The following is a 20,186-nucleotide window of genomic DNA, read 5'->3' on the forward strand; positions in this document are numbered from 1 at the left end:
TGTTTGTCCTATTGGATATGACTTGTCAATTTGCATAAGTGATCTTGTTTTGGGTAATTGGTAACTATATAGAGCCTGCAATAAGTCTCATTCTCTGGCATATGCTTTCTTTGCTTTAAAAGAGCCTTTGTGCATCCTACGAAATCACAAGAGCATAAAATTGGGTTGACAATCCGCTGGACCTTTGCCCCTTTTCATTGAAAATGCAGTGTGTCAACCTGTATCCCTGGAGGGGAGGGTATTTTCGGAGCTTCTGTCTGTTGCTAGAAGCAGCAGCTGCATTGGAAGTATGCAGTGGCCGGTTTGATAGCAGCTGTCAGTATTGTTGAGCAGGCAGACTTAGTAGACAGAACAATAGAGGGGGGGCATGCTCCTCAGGAGCAGCGTCTTTCACACCAGAAAAAAGAAATAGTAATTTAACGGTTTAGACACCTATTAGGAGTGTGAAAGATCATGTGTTTTCTCATGCAAATAAGCCAGACATAATTCTCCTATCAAGTTTGGCTCGGCTTCCCAGCAGCGGCCAGGTTGTGATGGTGGCGGGCTAAATATTTCTGAAAAGCAACCGACTCTCTTTATATTGATTTTACTAATTTTCTGTTCCTGAACCTGATAAATAGTCTTGGGTGCAGGTTATTCTGGCGTGCTTTGTCCTTGCAGTGTGGCCTTCTTGTACTCGAAGTATGCTTAATATTATGTTTGCTGTTGTATTTGTTTGTTCTTGCTGTTTACAGAAGGTGCTGTCATGGCCTGACCTCTTAGCTGGCGACCTGTACAGCAAATGGCTGGAATAGGTTTGCTGGCACAGGACCTTCCATGAGCTGTGATCATTTCTTACATAATGTTTTATGATTGAGCATTCTGTCAAAAGTCTGCTTGTCTGCACTGAGCCAGCATCGGCGGATTGAGTTGTCTGTCTCCTAACAGGCTCGCTTTGCATGAGGTGATTGGCTAAAGGATTAGCAAGATGCTGGTTTATTTCGCTCCTTGGCTGTGGTTGCCGGCTATATCTAGGATTGTAGTGTGTGAAGCTTAAGAGGATGAGGTTAACCTCTTGAGGGCTTATTTGTGTGAGTATCTAGTTAATCCTTAGAAAGCCTATAAATAACTAGGTTGCATGTATTTGTCGTCCGTGTGCCACGGAATAATATGTGGCAGGTGTAGCTCTCCTTGTCCCATATTTTGGAGGGTTTCTTTTTTGTCTTGGCTTCTCTGTTTTGAAGTCCTTTATCAATAATGAATTGGTGAAAATGTCAGTGTCATCTGTAAAATTAATCCTGATCTGCTTTCATCTTTTCTCCAGTTTGTAATCTGTTGGCTTTAGTTTCCAATCCCTAGATTTAGTATCAGCTATCCACTGCAGACTGGTTCCAAAGTGCTGTCTCAATATTGGGTGTAGTATTATGTGCATTGTATCAAGCTCATTAATCTGTACTCTGCTACTATTACATAACTGGTATGATGTTCTGCAGTGTAACTATGGTCTGCTTAATGTCCTGATGTATATAGATTTGTCTGTGGATAAACAATTTCCCCAGCACTGTTGGTTTATATGAGTGGGAGGTCTGTTACAAGGGGGCTAATGGTATGAATACTGTTGAAACAGAATGGTTTCTTCTGCTTTTTCCTGTAGTTGAATTTTACTTATCTATGGCTTATTTGTACTGGTGAATAGTTGTGAGCACAAAACAGTGTAATCTTGAATTTAGTGTACACCAACATTAATTTACTCCATTATCCTTTTTTTTTTTGCAAATGAGTGGTGTAAAGGTAACTGTACATTTAGGTGCCTAATATACAAGTTGTTTGCTCAGAATCTTAGCTGGTTAGGTGTATAGAAACCCATTGCATATGCAGCCATACTGTTCTTTTAAGGGGTTGTATGGGAGCGGTGTAATTTAAATATTTAAATTATTAATAATTATAATCGCATTTTCATTTAAAAAAAGTGACACTTATTCCTACCTGTATTCACCTGAATAAGGTTTAGCTATATTGACAAATGCATCAAACTCATGTCATTTTTCTTTTTTTTTCTCTTTTCTGCCTGGGAAAACCCTGTCTCAACGTGTGTCAACAGCAGCAGCAGTTACAAGCTCAGCATTTGTCTCATAGTCACGGACCACCAGTGCCTCTCACTCCACATCCGTCAGGACTCCAGCCTCCGGGTATTCCACCTCTAGGAAGCAGTGCAGGCCTCCTTGCCCTTTCTAACGCACTTGGTGGACAGTCTCACCTTGCCATAAAGGATGACAAGAAGCATCATGATTCAGACCACCATAGAGGTGAGAGGCATGGCAAGCAGATGTAGGCTATATATTTTTAAAACAATTGTTTACTACAATTTGCATTTGTCCATTTATTTATGTTTTGCAAGATAATGTACAAAAGGAAAATTGTAAGCATTCTGTAACCATGCTTTACTGCAATTGTCTGTAGCTGCAGCGGCCTAGCTAAATATGCCATAGCATTCAAAGGTAAAGAGCAAAGTAGCATCACCTTAAGATGATAAACTTTACATAACAATGTATAGTTTGTATAAGCAGTCTTATTATAGAATTTGTAATATCTGCAAGTGTCTTTTACTGTGTAACAAATGTTTTATCAAAAGTAATGCAAACTAAACTGCAGCAAGAGCTATGGCATTTAGTCTGCTGTGTGATGGGCACATTTGCACTTTTAATTCTTGTTTGGATTATGTAAAATGTAAATGTGATTATCAATGGAAAATAAAACGTCCTTCTAAAACTTCTGTGACTTCTAATTTGTCTTTATTTTCTTTTTTTTTGTTTTGTTTTGTTTTTTTGCTTCTTTTCTGCAATGGATATGTCTGCATTTATGGGTTTCCCCCTGAGCAGAGAGAGAGCCAGGAACAGTAAGTAATGTACTTCATGCTCAGTCCTCCAGTGTCTACATATCATATGGGTGGTCATTTTTATTGGCAGTCTACATGAAAGTGGTTTATTGGTTCTATAGGACTAATGCCATGCGGGCACAGATATGGTCTGAAACCACTCTGTGGCCATATTCAAATGTCAATATTTTAGTCAGTGATGTTAAACCATGACCAGAGTGGGTCAGGAGTACAGATGGTGACTAAATCTTTCCTTTGTACCTCCTGTCCGTGTAGTCTCAAGTCCTTGTTCCCGCTTGCAAACGCTGATGTGTGAATAAGATCTGACTGTCTAGATGTATTTCTCCCACCCCCTCTAGCTTAGAGGGCTAAAGTGGTTGTTGGGGGGGGGGGGGGGGGGGTTATGAAAGGTGCTCACAAGTGGTGTAGGCTTAACAGAGCAGAACTTATCTTTTGAATTCCGTGCTGCATCTTTGCTGCTCCTGCTGGTGTATTTAGATAGTGCAGTATGGATATCATGTTGACAATGGATGACCATTGCAACCAATCAATAGTTTTACTGTAACTGGGAATTGTAAAGGTAAGTACTGTTCAGTTTAAGCTCTACATGTCCGTGGGATGTGTTTATTCTGACAACAACTTTGTGATAATGCAATGAGAGGGTCCTAAAACGTTTATGTTCAATCTCAAATTTTTCTAAAATAATAGAATCCTTTTTTGTCTGTTTTTTCCAGACCAGTGTGAGTTTTAGTAATAAAAAAAATATATATTTTATTTAACTGTTTCCTAACAGTTCTGGTATACATGTTGCATGTGTTCATTTTGTGCTTAGAGGTTGAATCAAACATGGGTGAGAAAGCAAGAACAAGGAGTCAAAGAAATGCACATTTATTAGCCTTTCCTAGTGGTATTTCAGTAGCTGACTTTTATAGTTCTTTTTGGTCCCAGTGTCAGAAGTTGACTTGGTGAACCTTTTGTTTTCCTCCATATTCCAGCCTGATGATGCTTGAAAACTGGAGTTCAGCTCATTTACCTTTTTGGGGGGCCAGGGTGTCTTATGAAATATATAAAAGGGTTGTGATATTTTTTTATTTTTAAATCTCTACTCAGTTGAAAATAAGTCTCCCTTGGATACCTTTCCAGCATTCTATTATAGTTTTACAGAGAATATAGTATAACAGTTCATCATTTTACTATATTTCCTATGTAATCTGACATGGTGTAGGCATGCTTTGTCACTATGCAGAGTTTATGTAGAGGGGAGTAGATAAGCAGTGAAATAACCTATTGTGACTGTGATAGCTGTGATCATCAGTGACGTGACTACTGCAAAGAATTTTCCCACAGAAAGGAAGTCTCAGCATATTGTTGGACTTGGTGTTGATAGTCAGAACTGCAGGATTTTTAGTACTTGGAAAATTTAGAAACCGTTCCGAAAATTCTTCAAAAGTGTTTAACATTGAATTATTTTTCTATTGTGTAGGGAGGGTTTTGCTGAACACTTCCGCATTATACTTTATTAACCTATTGTACTTTCTAATAGCAGAAAACAACGAACGTTCTCCCTAATTATGCAGTAACGAAGGTCAGTCCTGTAGTCATCCACCGTTATCAATATATACATACATAACAAATACCTATTATGTTAGAAATTGTTTCTGGTGTTTGGAAGCTGAGCCTCTATTAACACTTTTCTGCTAAAAGAAAGTGCTATAGGTTAATGTTACAAAAATGTTCATTGATCCTACTCCATAACAAAAAAAAGTGAAACTATAAAGTGCTGCAGTACCATTCATGGCCCATATGTGATACATTATATACAACTGACTTTTTGATACAGGTTAATCTGTACTATAAGGATTCCATAGGCCACTATATTCCTTAATAAATTGACCACAAATACACCATATTGTTTGCAAAGGTTACTGTATTTAATAGCTACTCACAAACAGAGACCTGTCCTTGTAGTTTATGGTTTTGTCCTAAAATTAGGTCATTTTCAACCCAGTGAACCCATTTGTCGTTTTAATCCATTTTATCGATGTGACTGAGCTTAAGATCACTGGCAACTATCTTTGAATTTTACTATCGCCTTTGACTTGTTATGTTTAATGGCGCAACACCTTGGTGTTTAGATGAATGACCCGGCCAGTCTCATAGCATGTTCTCAATTCAGGGCAACACTAAATGATCGAGGCTTTGTGAGCATGAAATTGGTAGAAATTTGTTCTGCAATTCCTTTAAATGGGCTTTCAAAGTTTCGTGAGCAAGACTCACAACTGAGAAATTCGGCACCAACCTGGAAAAAAGTACAGCTGACTTTAAAAATTTCAAGATTTGGATGTAGTGTTTCCTTGAAAGCCTCTAATATGTATGGAAATGTATTTTTTGAACTTGTGGGCAGGTTACTGACTACACAGTTTGATTGTGACAGAAAATGTATGTGATTTCAGGTTATTTGCAAATATTTTTTTTATTTTGCTTTTACAGAGTAATTCTTTATTGGTCTCTGATGGCCTACGAGGAACAGATAAAAGAAGAAATGGACCGGATTATTCTAATGACCTCAAAAAGAGGAAAGTGGATGATAAGGATTCAAGCCACTATGTAAGTTAATGACCCTTTCCTGCTAGGCTGAATGCCGACAAGGGTGTTAAATTATGTTTTTGAGGTCATTTCCCTTATCACATTTAAATTCATTTTACTATGCGCACTGTTACATTTGTTTGGTTTGCTGGGGCTAGAAAATAAAAGTAGTTGTGGCATATTTAATACCTTAATGAATAACTGATATTTCTGTTATAAGAGATGACTGCTAATGTTGGTTCATTGTGAGGCTTCCTTACCCCTTTATAATATCTTTTGAAGAGTTGTGAAAGCCCTTGGTTACACTATACGTCTGAGCTTTGACTATGTGAATGCAAACTGCAGAAGGAAATGTAATACTTGGCAGTACACTTAGGAGATGTGCTCTAGCCCTCTGATAACCCTTTCTCACAAAGCAAAGTTATTTCCTGTTTGTCTTTCAAAAAGCCAGACACCGTTAACAGTCTTGGTTTTCCGGTTTGAAAGGCAAGCATTTCCAGTAGTTTCTGAGTCTCGTACAGATGGCAAAACATGCAGGAGCAACAGGGGTCACATTTTTGGAAACTTTGAAATGTCCACTCTATTCCCTTTTAGTTCAGTCCTAAAGTTTTTCCCTTATCTTATGTACTATTTAGTGTACAATATAGTTAAATTACTAAAACCTTTTATTCCTGTGTCTAAGTTGGTTTGTCCTCTTTCTGTGTTGTCTTCCAGCCACAGAAAAATTGTACACTTTCATAATTGTTAAACACTTTTTCAGTAAAGTTTTTTTATTTATTTTTTTTTTTGCTAATCTTCACATGCATACTTGGTTTGTATGAATATACATATGTCTTCAATAGGGGGAGGGGTAAGCTGATGACTACCCCCCTTCCTTTTTGAGGTCAATAGTATTGGGCAGTAAAATTTATATAATAAATTTAAATAAAATATAAATAAATTTAAATAAATATAATAAAAATTAGACCAGTATTACGGTAGTCTGTGTGACCACCTTAATCAATGTGTATGAAAAGTATCTTGCTGAAAATATATATGTATATATTTTTCTTTAACAGGATAGCGACGCAGACAAAAGTGACGACAATTTGGTTGTGGATGTTTCCAATGAGGTGAGCATTGTTTTAGATTTTTGGTTAAGAGTTTGTTTCAGTCTTTCACCGTATCGAGCGCATTAATGGGATTTTCCCATCTCCCTGTTTCAGTAGTTAGCCTGTTGTCTTCTCTTCTCACTTCCTGTATTTCTCACCCCCCCCCCTCCTCCTTTCCCCAACCTGCTGAAAGCAGTTTGCTGAACAGGACACTATGAAATAATATGCACATGCTTGGAGAGAATGGACACAGTGTTATCTGTGTGTTTACATAGAGAGAGAACAGGCTCCGCTTTATCAGCCAACTACAATTAGCTGAATTGATTTGTCCTGCTGCGAGTGACCTCTCTTGTCCTGTCACCTAGGACCTGCTCCATGGAAACACTGCGTAAACAATGGGAGGAATTAGTTTACATAACAGGCAAACAAAGCAGCATTTTTAAAGCAATATATTTAGGAAAAGTCTTCAATTTACATAAGCTACCAGTTGACATAGGATCCTTGAGATGGGAATACCCCTTTAAATGTATGTATTATGTTCATGTTGTCACAATATAAAATTAATTGCATTTCTGAAGGACCCTTCTTCACCAAGAGCAAGTCCAGCCCATTCACCACGAGAGAATGGAATTGATAAAAGCAGATTAATGAAGAAAGATGCATCAAGCAGTCCGGCATCCACGGCATCATCAGGGAGCTCAACATCTTTAAAATCTAAAGAAATGAGTATGGTGGGTAAATATATCAAAATACTAAACTGGTGTTCTTTTTCACTAGGGTCCTTCTGTGGCATTGGTGCTGGTGGGGTGTAAAGGCTGTGTAATGTGAAGACAAATGTGGTCAGGACCTGTTGCAAGGCATTAGAGATGAGCGAACACTGTTCGGATCTGCCGATCCGAACAGCACGCTCCCATAGAAATGAATGGAAGCACCTGTGACGCCGGCCGGCTGCCGGCAAAGTCAGCGTCACAGGTGCTTCGATTCATTTCTATGGGTGCGTGCTGTTCGGATCGGCTGATCCGAACAGTGTTCGCTCATCTCTACAAGGCATACGTAGCTTCCCAAAATGTACCCATTCACTAACTTCCTGTATGCATGCATGCATAAACTTAAATATTTTTTTTTGATGGGTTATGTTATTTTAAGGCCTTTATTTTCTTTTAGGTGTCAAATCATATTTAGGGTTTTATATATTATATAAATATGTGAAATCTGCTTGTGAACCGAATGCATTGTGATAAAAATACACCTCATAGCACATGGTGTTTGGCTGTGGCTCCTGCATTAAGTGATGGCAAATTCATGAGGCCTTCATTTTCCACAAGCTTAGTAGGCCAATTGTAAGTGTATTGGATGTAGTGTGATTTGGTGCCAGATAGTCCTTAATTTGTCAAGCTCTGTGAAAAGACCACATTGAGGAAATTATATGCAGGCTCAGAAATTAGTTTAGAACAATCTCCTCTATGCGGCTGTAGCTAGCAAAAAAAAAGTGTAACACTTTCTACAGATCTGAGTTTTCATTTTGGCAGTCGAATTAAAGGTCAACATTTCTTTCTCACAAGTTAATGCTGTCAACATTGTGTGGATTTATGAAAATTGGCTGAAGGATCGGGTAGTAGATGCCCAGTATCCCAGCTGCTGTTGTGATAAATTGTGTAATATGGCCTGGATTAAAAATAATACTCATTTAATTTGTTTAATGATACTAGCATGAAAAAGCCAGCACGCCTGTTCTGAAATCAAGCACGCCAACTCCTCGTAGCGATGTGCCGACTCCCGGCACAAGTGCTACGTCAGGTCTTCGTCCGGGACTTGGCAAGCCTCCCTCCATGGACCCTCTGGTTAACCAAGCTGGTAAGAATTCCCTTTTTCTTCTCGAATGTTTACATTGCATATGTTACGTACATAATACCCTATGAATCTTAAATATGTTTTTCTCCCCTTTCCTCCCTTCAAAGAGAGCTGATGAATAACAGATGTTTGCACTCAATTTTCAGCAGCTGCACCACTTTCAGTCAGACTGTTTACACTTGGCTTTATTTTAATTCCAAATACTCCAATTTTCAGAAAGGCAGGCAAAAGATATCCATCTACTTATTCTCAGTGTAATGCTGTTCTCAAACCCATAATTCCCAGTTCCAGTTGGTTAATATTTGCTATATGCATACAGCAAATGAACGCAGTAATATTTACTTTCACAGGCAAGTCCTTTCATGTAAATCCTTGAAGAAATCTATTTTCCTTTGTGAAGCGACTATTAAAATTCAGAAGTCTGGCCTAGAATAAGATTAATTCCAGATCTCTCAGCCTTTATCTTTCAGTTTTGGCACAGGCAAATATCTTGTAAACAAAGATCAGGCCTTTTTTTTTTTTTTTTTTTTTTTTTTTTTTCTTCCCAAGTAAAAGCTGGGTGAAATTCCATTACAGTTAGAGAATCTATAAGGTTTACCAAAGGGACATGGCAATAAAGCCTAAAATTGCCACTATAATTACTATTTCCCTTTATCTAATATGTCCATAATATACCGTCTTACTAGTATGTACATTTATCTTTGTGTATGTTACATTTTTTTTAATGTGTTTTATTTATTTTTTTTATTTTATTTATTTATTTTTTTTTTTTTGTCCATTCCCTTCCCTAGCTGCTGCTGGTTTGCGGACACCTTTAGCAGTTCCAGGTCCTTATGCTGCTCCTTTTGGTATGGTACCTCATGCTGGAATGAATGGTGAACTTACCAGTCCAGGTGCATATGCAAGTTTACACAACATGTCTCCGCAGATGAGTGCAGCTGCTGCAGCCGCTGCCGTTGTGGCATATGGCCGGTCACCAATGGTAAGTGCAACATTTTATTGTCTTTACTTTTAAAAGGACTTCAAAAAGTGATGGCGATGAACACGTTAGAGTTTACATCCCACCGAAAGTTTGTTCATACTTGAAACCATGTAAGCTAGTGGTGGCCAGTGCCTTTTAGCTTAAATTGGACAATGCTACAATATCTGGCATCTCTTCTATAGAACTATGGCATAAACCTTGCGCATGCACTGCACTAGCTTAAATCCCCATGACCGCTTTAGGCTAAGGCGCCCACGTAGCGGGCAGCAGTGAAAATACACTGCGGGGAAAAAAACACGCTGGCAAAGTATCAGGTTTTTTTGCTGCACTTTTCACAAAGTCCGAAGAGGTTTCCTCTGGACTTTGTTCATTATACCTATAGGAAAACAGCCAGATATCATTGACATACTGCGATTTCCAAAATCGCAAAATCACTGCATTTCCGCTGCATGTATTTTTCTGCAATGTGTGGATGAGATTCATTCGAGTCCCATCCACCTTGCACGGACTGTAAAATGCTGTGATGTTTACGCTAAGTGGGGCCCTGACTTTACGCAGCTGTTAATCCACACTGCAGAGTGTTGGACCCCCACTGATCCAATATGAATGACTTGCTCTAAGGCAATTCAATCAAAAGGCCAATAACATGTTCTGTACATCAGAACTATAGTCCTATATACTGAAAGAATAGAATACCTGTAACAAAATTTGCATTCAACATGGCTTTAAGGGAATTTTTAAATCCGTGAACCCTCCACCATTGCATGGATCATGAGGATTGGCATATAGTATGGTAGTCTTGATCTGCCCCAATGTGTTTTTGGTTTTTATTTTATGGTTATACCACTTGTGTCTAACAAAAAAAAAAAAAGACTGAAATTCCTGACGCCCCCTACCTTTCCCCCATAGTTTGTGTAAATGGATGGACACCCATTTTTGTTTAACTTGGTCTAACATAAGTTAAAACTCAATGTGAATGGCCACTAAGGGGGAAACTATTAACTATTGCTTCAACTTTAAATTTATACAGGTTGGTTTTGAAACGCCACCTCATATGAGAGTGCCAGGAATCCCGCCAAACCTAGCTGGAATCCCTGGAGGAAAGCCGTATGTATACATCTATTCATCACTTATATACAAATTATGGCAAAGTAGTTCTATCTATTTAGTGTCTTTTCTATTAAAGGGAGTCTGCCACCTGGAAACTCTCAAACTATCCATGGTGCATTGTAGGGGACTTGCAGCACCAGTAGATGCAATCTTTTGTGCTACAAGCTGTGACTATATTTTAGTGTTTTCAAAAAAAACTTACTGCGCTTACAATATTGTATTTTATTTACAGAGATGCTCCCACCTCAACCAGTTTTAGATTAGCTAGGCATTTTCTACTGGAAGTCAATAGTTACAAAATTAGTAAACCGATATGCTACTGTTCCCGTAATGCCCTTAGTAGTAAATAGGAATTGCGAAAATGGAACAGAACAGTTTAGCTCAGTGTTTCTGAAACTCCTGACCACCTTAGATATACGTAGTCATGAGAGGCTGTGATGAGAATACCCCTTTAGATCATATTAAGTTAAAATAACTCATCAATTATCACACTAGATGTAACCTTGATGTATTTTTTTGTGCGTGTTTTGATATATAATGCAAATCTTCCTCCAGTAGAGGTGGTGAGTTGTCTTAGTATCATGCTATGAGGAAAGGCTTTGCAGTGTCAGTTTTAAGTACAATAAGTGGAAGCACAGATGTTCTTACTAAGATTGTTTAGTTGTCACAGAAGATGTATGTCAGCAGCGAAAATACTCAAGTTTATAGATTTCAACTTCTGATTGTTTTCCATGCTTCAGGCCAAATCGGAAACTATATTTAATCAATGTTAAGTGTTTTCCTGTTTGCCACATAATGTGTCTTTGTATTCCAAATCATCGGAGCCATAATGCCATTATTACGGATCACATTGTAGAGCTGCTTGTGCTGCAATCTAGGTGTTCCTTGCATCATTCTGTAATGTCATTTTTCCCCCAGGGCTTATTCCTTTCACGTTACTGCAGATGGCCAGATGCAGCCAGTCCCGTTCCCTCCTGATGCTCTGATTGGCCCCGGAATCCCTCGGCACGCGCGGCAGATAAACACACTGAATCACGGAGAAGTGGTTTGTGCAGTTACTATTAGCAACCCCACAAGACACGTGTACACTGGTGGAAAGGGATGTGTAAAAGTCTGGGACATTAGCCAACCTGGCAACAAAAGTCCTGTCTCTCAGCTGGACTGCTTGGTAAGTGAGCAGGAACTTGTGTTCTAGGTAATTTCTCCTTGGAGAGAAAATAAGGAAATGGTTTTCTGTTTTGTCTGACTATTGCCAGAAGTTTTTTTTAGGTTGCCTAATGAAGTACAGTTATTTTGGCAAAGGCCACTTTTATTTTTCCCCCAGTTATGTGTTTTATAAGTAGTGCCCTTGGTTAATATTGCTTTTGCCAGTGTTTCCTTCATTTCAGCTGTGATCCTGGGGCACGGTATAGCGTGCTTGGCTGTTAATCACTTGACACACTGGCATGAGTATTACATTGAAGCTCCTTACCAGCGCTTTGTCTCATGTTCAGCTCCATCTAAGTACTACTTCATTGTGTGATAGTTGAAAGAATTGATTCTCATGCACTGTAGCTGGAGCGTCAGTGATCTCCACTGTGTGTGTTTACTCGGCTTGTTTGCCAAGTAGGTGGTTGGAAATTGTTAGATGACGGTTATGAAAAATAATCTTAGGATTTGGCGTTGCTATGATGAGTGTTTACCTAGGCTTCTCTAGTCGTACACATACAGACTGCCTTTGTCATTAGCTTGGTGGAATGTACTTGTGCAAATAATAATGTACTATTTATAACATTCGCATAGTAAATAGAATTCTGAACTTGCTTACAGCCACAGAAGAATTGGTGCAAGCTGTAATGTTCATGGCCAGTTTATTTTCCCCACAAGTTGTCTATTTTACACAAGTTGAAGTAATATAAAACCTAACATACATTTGTTTTTTCCCTTCAATAGAACAGAGATAATTATATCAGGTCATGTAAATTACTCCCTGATGGGTGCACTCTGATTGTTGGAGGGGAAGCCAGCACGTTATCCATATGGGACCTGGCAGCGCCTACCCCACGTATAAAAGCCGAGCTGACATCATCTGCTCCTGCCTGCTATGCTCTGGCCATCAGCCCCGATTCCAAAGTCTGCTTCTCCTGCTGTAGTGATGGCAACATTGCCGTGTGGGACTTACACAATCAGACCCTTGTAAGGTATGTGATAGCGCCACCTATATTGAATGTCTGGAACTGGCAACATTGAATCAGCCACGGAATCCGCCTGAAGAAAGGACAGCTTGCTACTTTTTTCTATGAGCGGGAAAATGCTGCTCAGGGAAAAAAAGTAAGTTGGCGGTCTACATAGACCTCTATTGTGAGGGGGTGGATTATGACATGGATTCAGCGCCAAAATCTGCCTCCTCTTGCCTTGTGTGAACGAGCCTTAAGGGACAAAGGGGAAAAAAAAGGAAAAAAAAACACTCTGGCTATGGGAAGATACTGACTGATGTTTGGTGTTTGTGTATAGTAGAACTAGTATTTCTTACACAATATTCTTTGAGGTAATATAAGCTCTATTACCCATGTATTTTATGAGGTTTGTTGATATCTTCTACTGTTAATGCCAAGCGTATAATATTGCATTGCTGAATAAGTTGTTTTTTGTTTTTTTTTTATTTTTTTTTTTTAATTTAAAGCCAAAGTAGTAGACTCCTTTCTAGAGAAGGCCGGTAGTTGAAAAGCCAGATTTCTCTTTATAAAATGACAGATATATTACGATGACTTTCCTGGAGAGTAATGTCATTTTATTAAGCAGAAATGCTGACACAAAGTTCTTGCGAACTGACCTTTTGTATTTTATGTTCCGTGACCCTGGCAGTTGGAATATCTTAATACCAGCAGTGAATGCCAAAAGGGTTAAACAAGGCTTAGCAGGGATTTTTATTTAATTGCTCTTAGAGCTAGGTTGTATGTAGCTCACATCTTTTTGAATCCTATTAGGTTGGCAAACCTGCTCGTATAGAAGGCCAGCAAACTATTCTGTCTGGAATAAATCCATGAGGCTTTACAGGCTGTTTGGCAGGCACATGACAGATTTGGGACTTTGATAATTCTCCTCCCAACCTTCAGATGTAATTTTAAGCAAGTACAGCCAGTGTCCTCTTGGCATAACCTTCCATATCCCCCTCCTTCCCTCCAGCCCCTGTCAAAGTGCTGTGTATCTGTTAAACACCATTACATGTCTCTTACATAAGGAAAAGTGGAAGTTATAAAAGACTGACAGACATGAATGATGGTGTTTACATGTGGATAGATTATCATTGCCTTGTTTATTTAGGGATGATTTTTAAATGGTAAACTTTTTTTTTTTTTTTTTTTTTTACTATTTCAACACTATTCTTTGCATTGCAATGCATAGTTATCTGTCCCCAGTGGATAAGTAGTCAAAAAGGTCAGGGAATTCTTTGCAAGTGTTTTTTTTTTTTTTTTTTTTAAATAAACCCATCTCAAATTCCTTTGAATTGTAACAAATTAACAAATCAGTTTTGGAACTATTAGTCTTATTAACCTTAGACTAGACTAGTAGCCTTTTGAACTTGAGATGCTTGTAGGTTACATTTGTTAGGATGGGAGGAGTGGTGTTCCATTTCACTGGATTTACAAGAGAGATGACACATGTAAGGAAAGTCCAAAACTAACAACCTAGCAATGTTTACCTTGACTACTGGCAGGAAATCATTATTCAATCTTGTTTGTCTTATCAGGCAATTCCAGGGCCACACAGATGGAGCCAGCTGTATTGACATTTCTAATGATGGTACCAAGCTCTGGACTGGAGGTTTGGACAACACAGTGCGATCCTGGGATCTACGTGAAGGCCGACAGCTCCAGCAACATGACTTCACTTCACAGGTAACTATACTGCTGGTTCTGTTTGGATTTGTACTTGGAGCTTGTTCTTGTACAATGCTGTATCATAAAACTTTTTGGAAAGAACAGTATGTGTTTGACACCTGATTTTCTTGGTTTATTTTTGACTCTTCAATGTTTAAACTCATCTGTAGTTTCTACAACGGTAACTCTTGTTTGCATTATATTCTTTTGTTAGTTGACCTGTCCGATTTATTACAACCTCCCTTCCCCATTTTGTTGATGGAAGGTACATAGATATAATGGAATGCTAAATGTCAAAGGGACTATCAGTTCTTTTCCACCACAACTGCTATAGGGTATAGAGAATGTAACTGAACTACAGAAATTAGCAAAATATTTTGGGACATAGCTGTAATTGCAACACTATTAAACAAAAGGCACTCGGGTCTCTGTACAAGCACTGGGATCCTGGGAGTATGTCTGACACCCCCCTCCCCCCTGCACTGATCTCTCATTGAAGACTTATTCTGAGGATTGACCATCAATAGAAATGAGTTTGAAATCCCACACAGACTTGAGACTTGAAATATGTTATGTTGGTACAATGTACTATGTTGTCTTAATATGTTGCTCTTATGATCTTCAGATTTTCTCTCTTGGATACTGTCCAACTGGTGAATGGCTTGCAGTAGGAATGGAGAGCAGTAATGTGGAGGTTCTGCATGTTAATAAACCTGACAAATATCAGTTGCACCTTCATGAGAGCTGTGTGTTGTCACTAAAGTTTGCCTATTGTGGTAAGTAAATTTGAAGATGTACTCTTGTGTTGTGGTGTTAATATTTGTATAGTCAAAAGTTCTGATATATATATATATATATATATATATATATATATATATATATATATATATATATATATATATATATCATGTCTTCTATAATTCTGCTGTTTATGGCTTATCCTTAAGATAAATGGATTCTCCCCCCCCCCCCCCAATCCCCTTCCTACAGCCCTCAATCCACATTGATAAGCTGCTTGGAGCCACTTTTGACGTCCATCTTATACACAATGCAGGGCCACTAGTGGAGAGTGCTGCATTGTATAGCAGCCAGGTGCTGTCACGTGCAGCTCAGTGCTCATTGCAGTGATTTCATCCAGCCACAATTCATGGGAACGGAGCTTTCTGCTTCTGGACCTGTATTGTGTATGGGAAGCGACTTTGTACAAATGCAATCTAACTTATGGGTAGCAAAACATTCTTTTCAGTCTTTGGTTTCATGGTAACTTTAGGCTGAAACCACATGTTTCTAGAAAAAAAAAGTGCTCCACTTTTCAATCTCGCAAAGTGCGTTTTTAATCCCCATGCTGTTGCCTTTACCTGTGATTTTTTTTTTTTTTGCCCATTAGAATCATATGTAACGAGACAAAACTTAGCGGGAAAGCAGTGGAAAATGCAAGCCTTTTTGGGACACTGTTCATATGTTTTTAGCTGTGTCTTGCTACATGGGTCCCTAGCCTTAAAGAAAGTCTACATGATTCCACAGACATGTCTGCTTTCAGCAGTAACACACTCCACAGGTTTTATCACAGCTCAACCTCATTCCCTTTATACACTGTCTGATATCAAATCATAGTTCTATTAGGCAGGTTTGCCACTGTTTTCAGGAATAAAGCAGCCAAATCTACCATCCTTGAGGAATACTGGTCCTATAGCAGTTACCAGGTTTGATAGTATTTTTGAGCCAGTTTATTTTACTTCCATTTTCCCTCAGGGACTGATCAGGGTTTCTACCAGCATTTGTGTAAGGTGGCTAGTAATGCTGTATCGGTCCTTTGCCAGTTTGCATCCATACTACAACCCATTTGCAGCTTTGACCAGTTTTTGCTTCCAAAGATGGCCATTAACCTAGGATCCATTTAGATCATGTTTATTTCCTGACACTTCTATACATATGCATGTGCCTTTCATTATACAAACATTTGCTGATTATTGGAACCCCCCCCCCCCCCCCGCCCCTCCCCATACCTGTCTATGGTCGACCCTGTCTTTAGGAGATGGGAAAGAGCAGGATTTTCAAGGGCTGCACACTTCATTTAATGGGTCGACATGGATCTTGCAGGAAACTCTGGACGGCGGCCCAGTTGACACATTATTTGAGATCCTTGCCCCTGGCCATGTTTTCCAGACCAGTCACTTTGAGCCTTTGAAGACTTGTTGTTTGGGCTCTCTCCCGATTAGGCACATCCTTTCCTCAGCGTAAGCCATGTTTCAAGACCATCCTATCTTCACAATTGGGAACTTGATGTCTACTTCACTGACAGTCAGGCTCTTTCATAGCTAGTCGTTATCAGTAAGCAGGCTCTAAGTTCTTGTTAATGTTGTACCATATTCCCTTCAAGCTATGTAAGCTGATTCCTTCCATCTTTCCATCTGCTGGACATGGGATTATGCAGAAGGGAATTTCCTGCATATTTTGGGGGCTGGAGAGGGGTTTGGAGGATGTCTCGTCTTTCATGGATTATACTTCCCCTTCAGCCCTGCTCTGTTCTTGCTTTATCTTTGCAACTTTCCGATCAAGACCTATGCATTTCTATTGTCCACCACTTTGCCAACATGGCAAGGGAGTGCATCTCTACACTGTGTAGGCATTGAGAATATGGTTTAATGGTTTCAGAATGTTGAGGAAATGTAATGGAAGATCGGACTGCCCAACTTGAAAGCCTTGATGAGGATCTGAGTAAATCTATAATGTCCCAATCCGGAGATGCTTGGAGTAGAGGTGGTTCACTGATCCCTGCAACCCTCTCACTTCCATTGTACTTCCTGCTTCCACTGGCCCTCTGGTTTTGTCTAGCATTCCCCTTTTATTTTTTCCCTCTGTATACTTCTGTTTATCCTTTCCCCATTCCCTCATTTCATGTCTTGCTTTCCCTAAATTTAAACTTTCAATTTTACAATCTTATATAAAAAAGGAAAAAAGTTTTACTTATAAGGTTAAACTATCAAAACTGCTTACGTTTTTTTCAGATTCGTCTTTAATTGCTTACATTCTGGCACTCTGAATTCCCCATTTTGTGCATAGAGTGCTAATTATATCCTTGAAAATGTAAGTTGTTAATTTTATTGCTAATTTTATTTATTTTTTTGCTACAGGAAAATGGTTTGTGAGTACAGGGAAAGACAACCTCCTTAATGCTTGGAGAACGCCTTATGGAGCCAGCATTTTTCAGGTATGTACACTGATATTAAAATCTTTGATGCTCATAAAAGGGGTTGTCAGGATATTTTATTGTGACCAAAGCCTGGGGAATGTGGGAAAAAAAAAAAAAAAAACATAAGAAAACCATACTCTCCTGTTCCCATTGTTTTGGGGTCCCAGGCTGCTGTCTGGTCCCTGTGACACCCTGGAAGAAGTCCCTACTAAATGTGACCACCGAGGCTAATAACCTAAGGGTAGGACACAAATCGTTCCTTTCCTTAGGCCACTGAGCCTGCTGATAGGCCCCAGCGGCCATGTGTGCTAGGGACTTCCGCCAAGGGAATTGGGAGATTGGGACAGCATCCAGCAACACCGAGGCGCTGGCTTCCAGTGTGTGGCTTTGTTTTTGCCCACCAACCTTCCCCGGCCACCTGTTGCAATAATAAAAAATCCTGGACAACCCCTTTTAATAAGCCTTTTATAAATATTTTGAAGTGTGAACTAATACCTTTGCAATTCTTTTCTTCATAGTCCAAAGAATCCTCTTCTGTTCTTAGCTGTGACATCTCTGTGGATGACAAATACATTGTCACTGGATCTGGAGACAAGAAGGCTACAGTCTATGAAGTGATCTACTGAAAGTGACAATTGTTTTAACAGACTTTCTGGGCCAAAATCTGCTTGTTTGTGTAGAAGTAGAAGACAGTTCTAAAAGAGAGAATCTCTTTAGCGTGGATATTAAACTCTACCTGTGTGTACAGAGCATACGACAAAGACTTGTATCCATATATGTTGTTAGCTCAATAATGGCAAGGAACAAACTGAAGTCAAGAGAAGATGGACATCAAATGTCTTAATGTGTCTGCTGATTTTTTTTTTTTTTTTTTTTTTTTTAAATCTGATTTGTCCCTTTTTAAAATGTGACTCATGCGGAGACACAGATATTCTGAAGATGGATAATTTACCAGATTCTTGAAATACAAGTTTGTTTAACGTTATTGTCCGTTTTTCCCTTTTTATTGTATTTTTGTTGAAGGTCAGGTTTTTTGTATAAATTGTAAATATTTGTTTTCTTACAGTAAAGGCTTTAGTACCAACAACATTTTTTATTGTCAAATATGTAAATTGATACCCATGGTGTATATAGGATTTGTAATTACTCAGTAAGGTTGTGAAGGTCTATTTTCCTTTTGGTACACTGTAATAGGTATAGTGAAGTTGTAAATGTTGTATAATGCAGCTGCAATGACTTGTCATCTGTGTAATAAGCTGCTAGTTGAAATGACCTATGTTCTGTATGTCCTATCTTTTCTGTATCTCAACCTGCTTGTAACTTGATTAACTTCACCTACAGTGGGAGTCTTCCTGGTAACTCTGACATTCAGGAAACACTTTCTTCTTGCACAATACTAAGCAACAGTCTTTGCTGGAATTGAAGAGTCCAAGTCTGTATATAAACTATTAAATGCATTTGTAAGAATAGAAATGTACGCATTCATATTTTTATGTTCATACTTGGTGTGAACTTAGATGGGTGCTTTTATTTAGTAGCATCTTATTGAATCCCTGCAAAGTGTACAAGGCTTGGGATCACATCCTGCTTGACAATTTGTAGTCAGCCTTAACACCTAAAGTATTTTTTTTTTCCTTTCTTCCCCTACCTTCTATGTTATAAATGATGGTATTTCATGTTTATATATAGAGGCATGCAGAATACGGTGTTCTGTTGCGCTAGTTTAAAACATGTACAATGAACCTTGATTTATAGATGCATGTATAGATGACCACCTGCAGATCTCGGATTATATACTTTAAGGTTAGGTCTACACATGTAAGAGTCTTACATGCATTTGTGTTACATTGAAACCCCTAAGCTATGGTTTAGGAGCAGCACAGAAACGATTGCTGTTTTTGCCCTCCATTGCTTCTGCAAGATCACAAGCGATTAAAACCATCGTGATACTGCTACTCCAGCAAAACCTGACATGTACTGAGCCTAAATGGTAGGGTAATTTTATATATTTTAAATTTTTGTTTTTGCTACTTTTTGTAAGAACATGACCATTTCTTCAAATGTGGTGGAGTCTTTCAGCTGATTTATTTATTTTGAAATTAACACCTTATTTAGAGATCAATAACCCTAGTACCATTTCTGCTTCCATTGGGTTGATACATCATTTTTAAAGAGTAATTTCTTTATGGTAATGAAGTGTAGACTTCATTAGTATGTCAGAAATAAACCTTTATACACTGTATTACTACTTTTTTTTTTCTTTCACTATATATATATATATATATATATATATATATATATATATATATATATATATATATATATATATTCTCCTTGGTAACTTATTTAATGTATTGTTTGTGCTTTTACGTAATATTTTATGGATTACCATATATACTCCAGTATAAGCCAATCTGAATATAAGCAAAGGCCCCGAATTTTACTACAAAAAAACTTGGAGAACTTATTGACTCGAGTATAAGCCTAGTGGGGAAATGCAGCAGCTACTGGAAAATTTCAAAAATTAAAATGGTTGGAGTTTTTGGGTGCAGTAGTTGCTGGGGAAGGGGGTGTTTTGGTTGTCTGTCTGCCCCTTCTCTGAGCTTGAGGACTGGGTCCACCCCCCCCCCCCCCACACTTGGAATTCAGTCTAGCTGAA

General features: G+C 38.6%; 1 protein-coding gene across 4 annotated transcripts in view; it reads left to right on the top strand.

Moving 5' to 3' along the window:
* TLE1 (TLE family member 1, transcriptional corepressor) overlaps positions 1 to 19,760 on the top strand; it is a 39,263-nt gene extending 19,503 nt beyond the window's left edge. For 2 of the 4 annotated variants that reach the window (XM_075278080.1, XM_075278091.1), the window contains exons 7-20: positions 2,084 to 2,285; positions 2,859 to 2,875; positions 5,345 to 5,461; positions 6,499 to 6,552; positions 7,110 to 7,262; positions 8,241 to 8,385; positions 9,174 to 9,364; positions 10,395 to 10,471; positions 11,393 to 11,642; positions 12,407 to 12,654; positions 14,205 to 14,352; positions 14,960 to 15,110; positions 17,469 to 17,545; positions 18,046 to 19,760. In XM_075278080.1, the coding sequence (XP_075134181.1) occupies positions 2,084 to 2,285; positions 2,859 to 2,875; positions 5,345 to 5,461; positions 6,499 to 6,552; positions 7,110 to 7,262; positions 8,241 to 8,385; positions 9,174 to 9,364; positions 10,395 to 10,471; positions 11,393 to 11,642; positions 12,407 to 12,654; positions 14,205 to 14,352; positions 14,960 to 15,110; positions 17,469 to 17,545; positions 18,046 to 18,153 (1,938 nt within the window). In that variant the 3' untranslated portion in view covers positions 18,154 to 19,760. Of the gene's footprint in view, positions 1 to 2,080; positions 2,286 to 2,858; positions 2,876 to 5,344; positions 5,462 to 6,498; positions 6,553 to 7,109; positions 7,263 to 8,240; positions 8,386 to 9,173; positions 9,365 to 10,394; positions 10,472 to 11,392; positions 11,643 to 12,406; positions 12,655 to 14,204; positions 14,353 to 14,959; positions 15,111 to 17,468; positions 17,546 to 18,045 lie in introns of all 4 variants that reach the window. The other 2 variants (XM_075278086.1, XM_075278073.1) reach the window with 1 other exon arrangement.
* The last annotated feature ends 426 nt before the right edge of the window (positions 19,761 to 20,186 follow it).

Source organism: Leptodactylus fuscus, chromosome 1 (assembly GCF_031893055.1).
Source record: "Leptodactylus fuscus isolate aLepFus1 chromosome 1, aLepFus1.hap2, whole genome shotgun sequence".
Classification (NCBI taxonomy): domain Eukaryota; kingdom Metazoa; phylum Chordata; class Amphibia; order Anura; family Leptodactylidae; genus Leptodactylus; species Leptodactylus fuscus.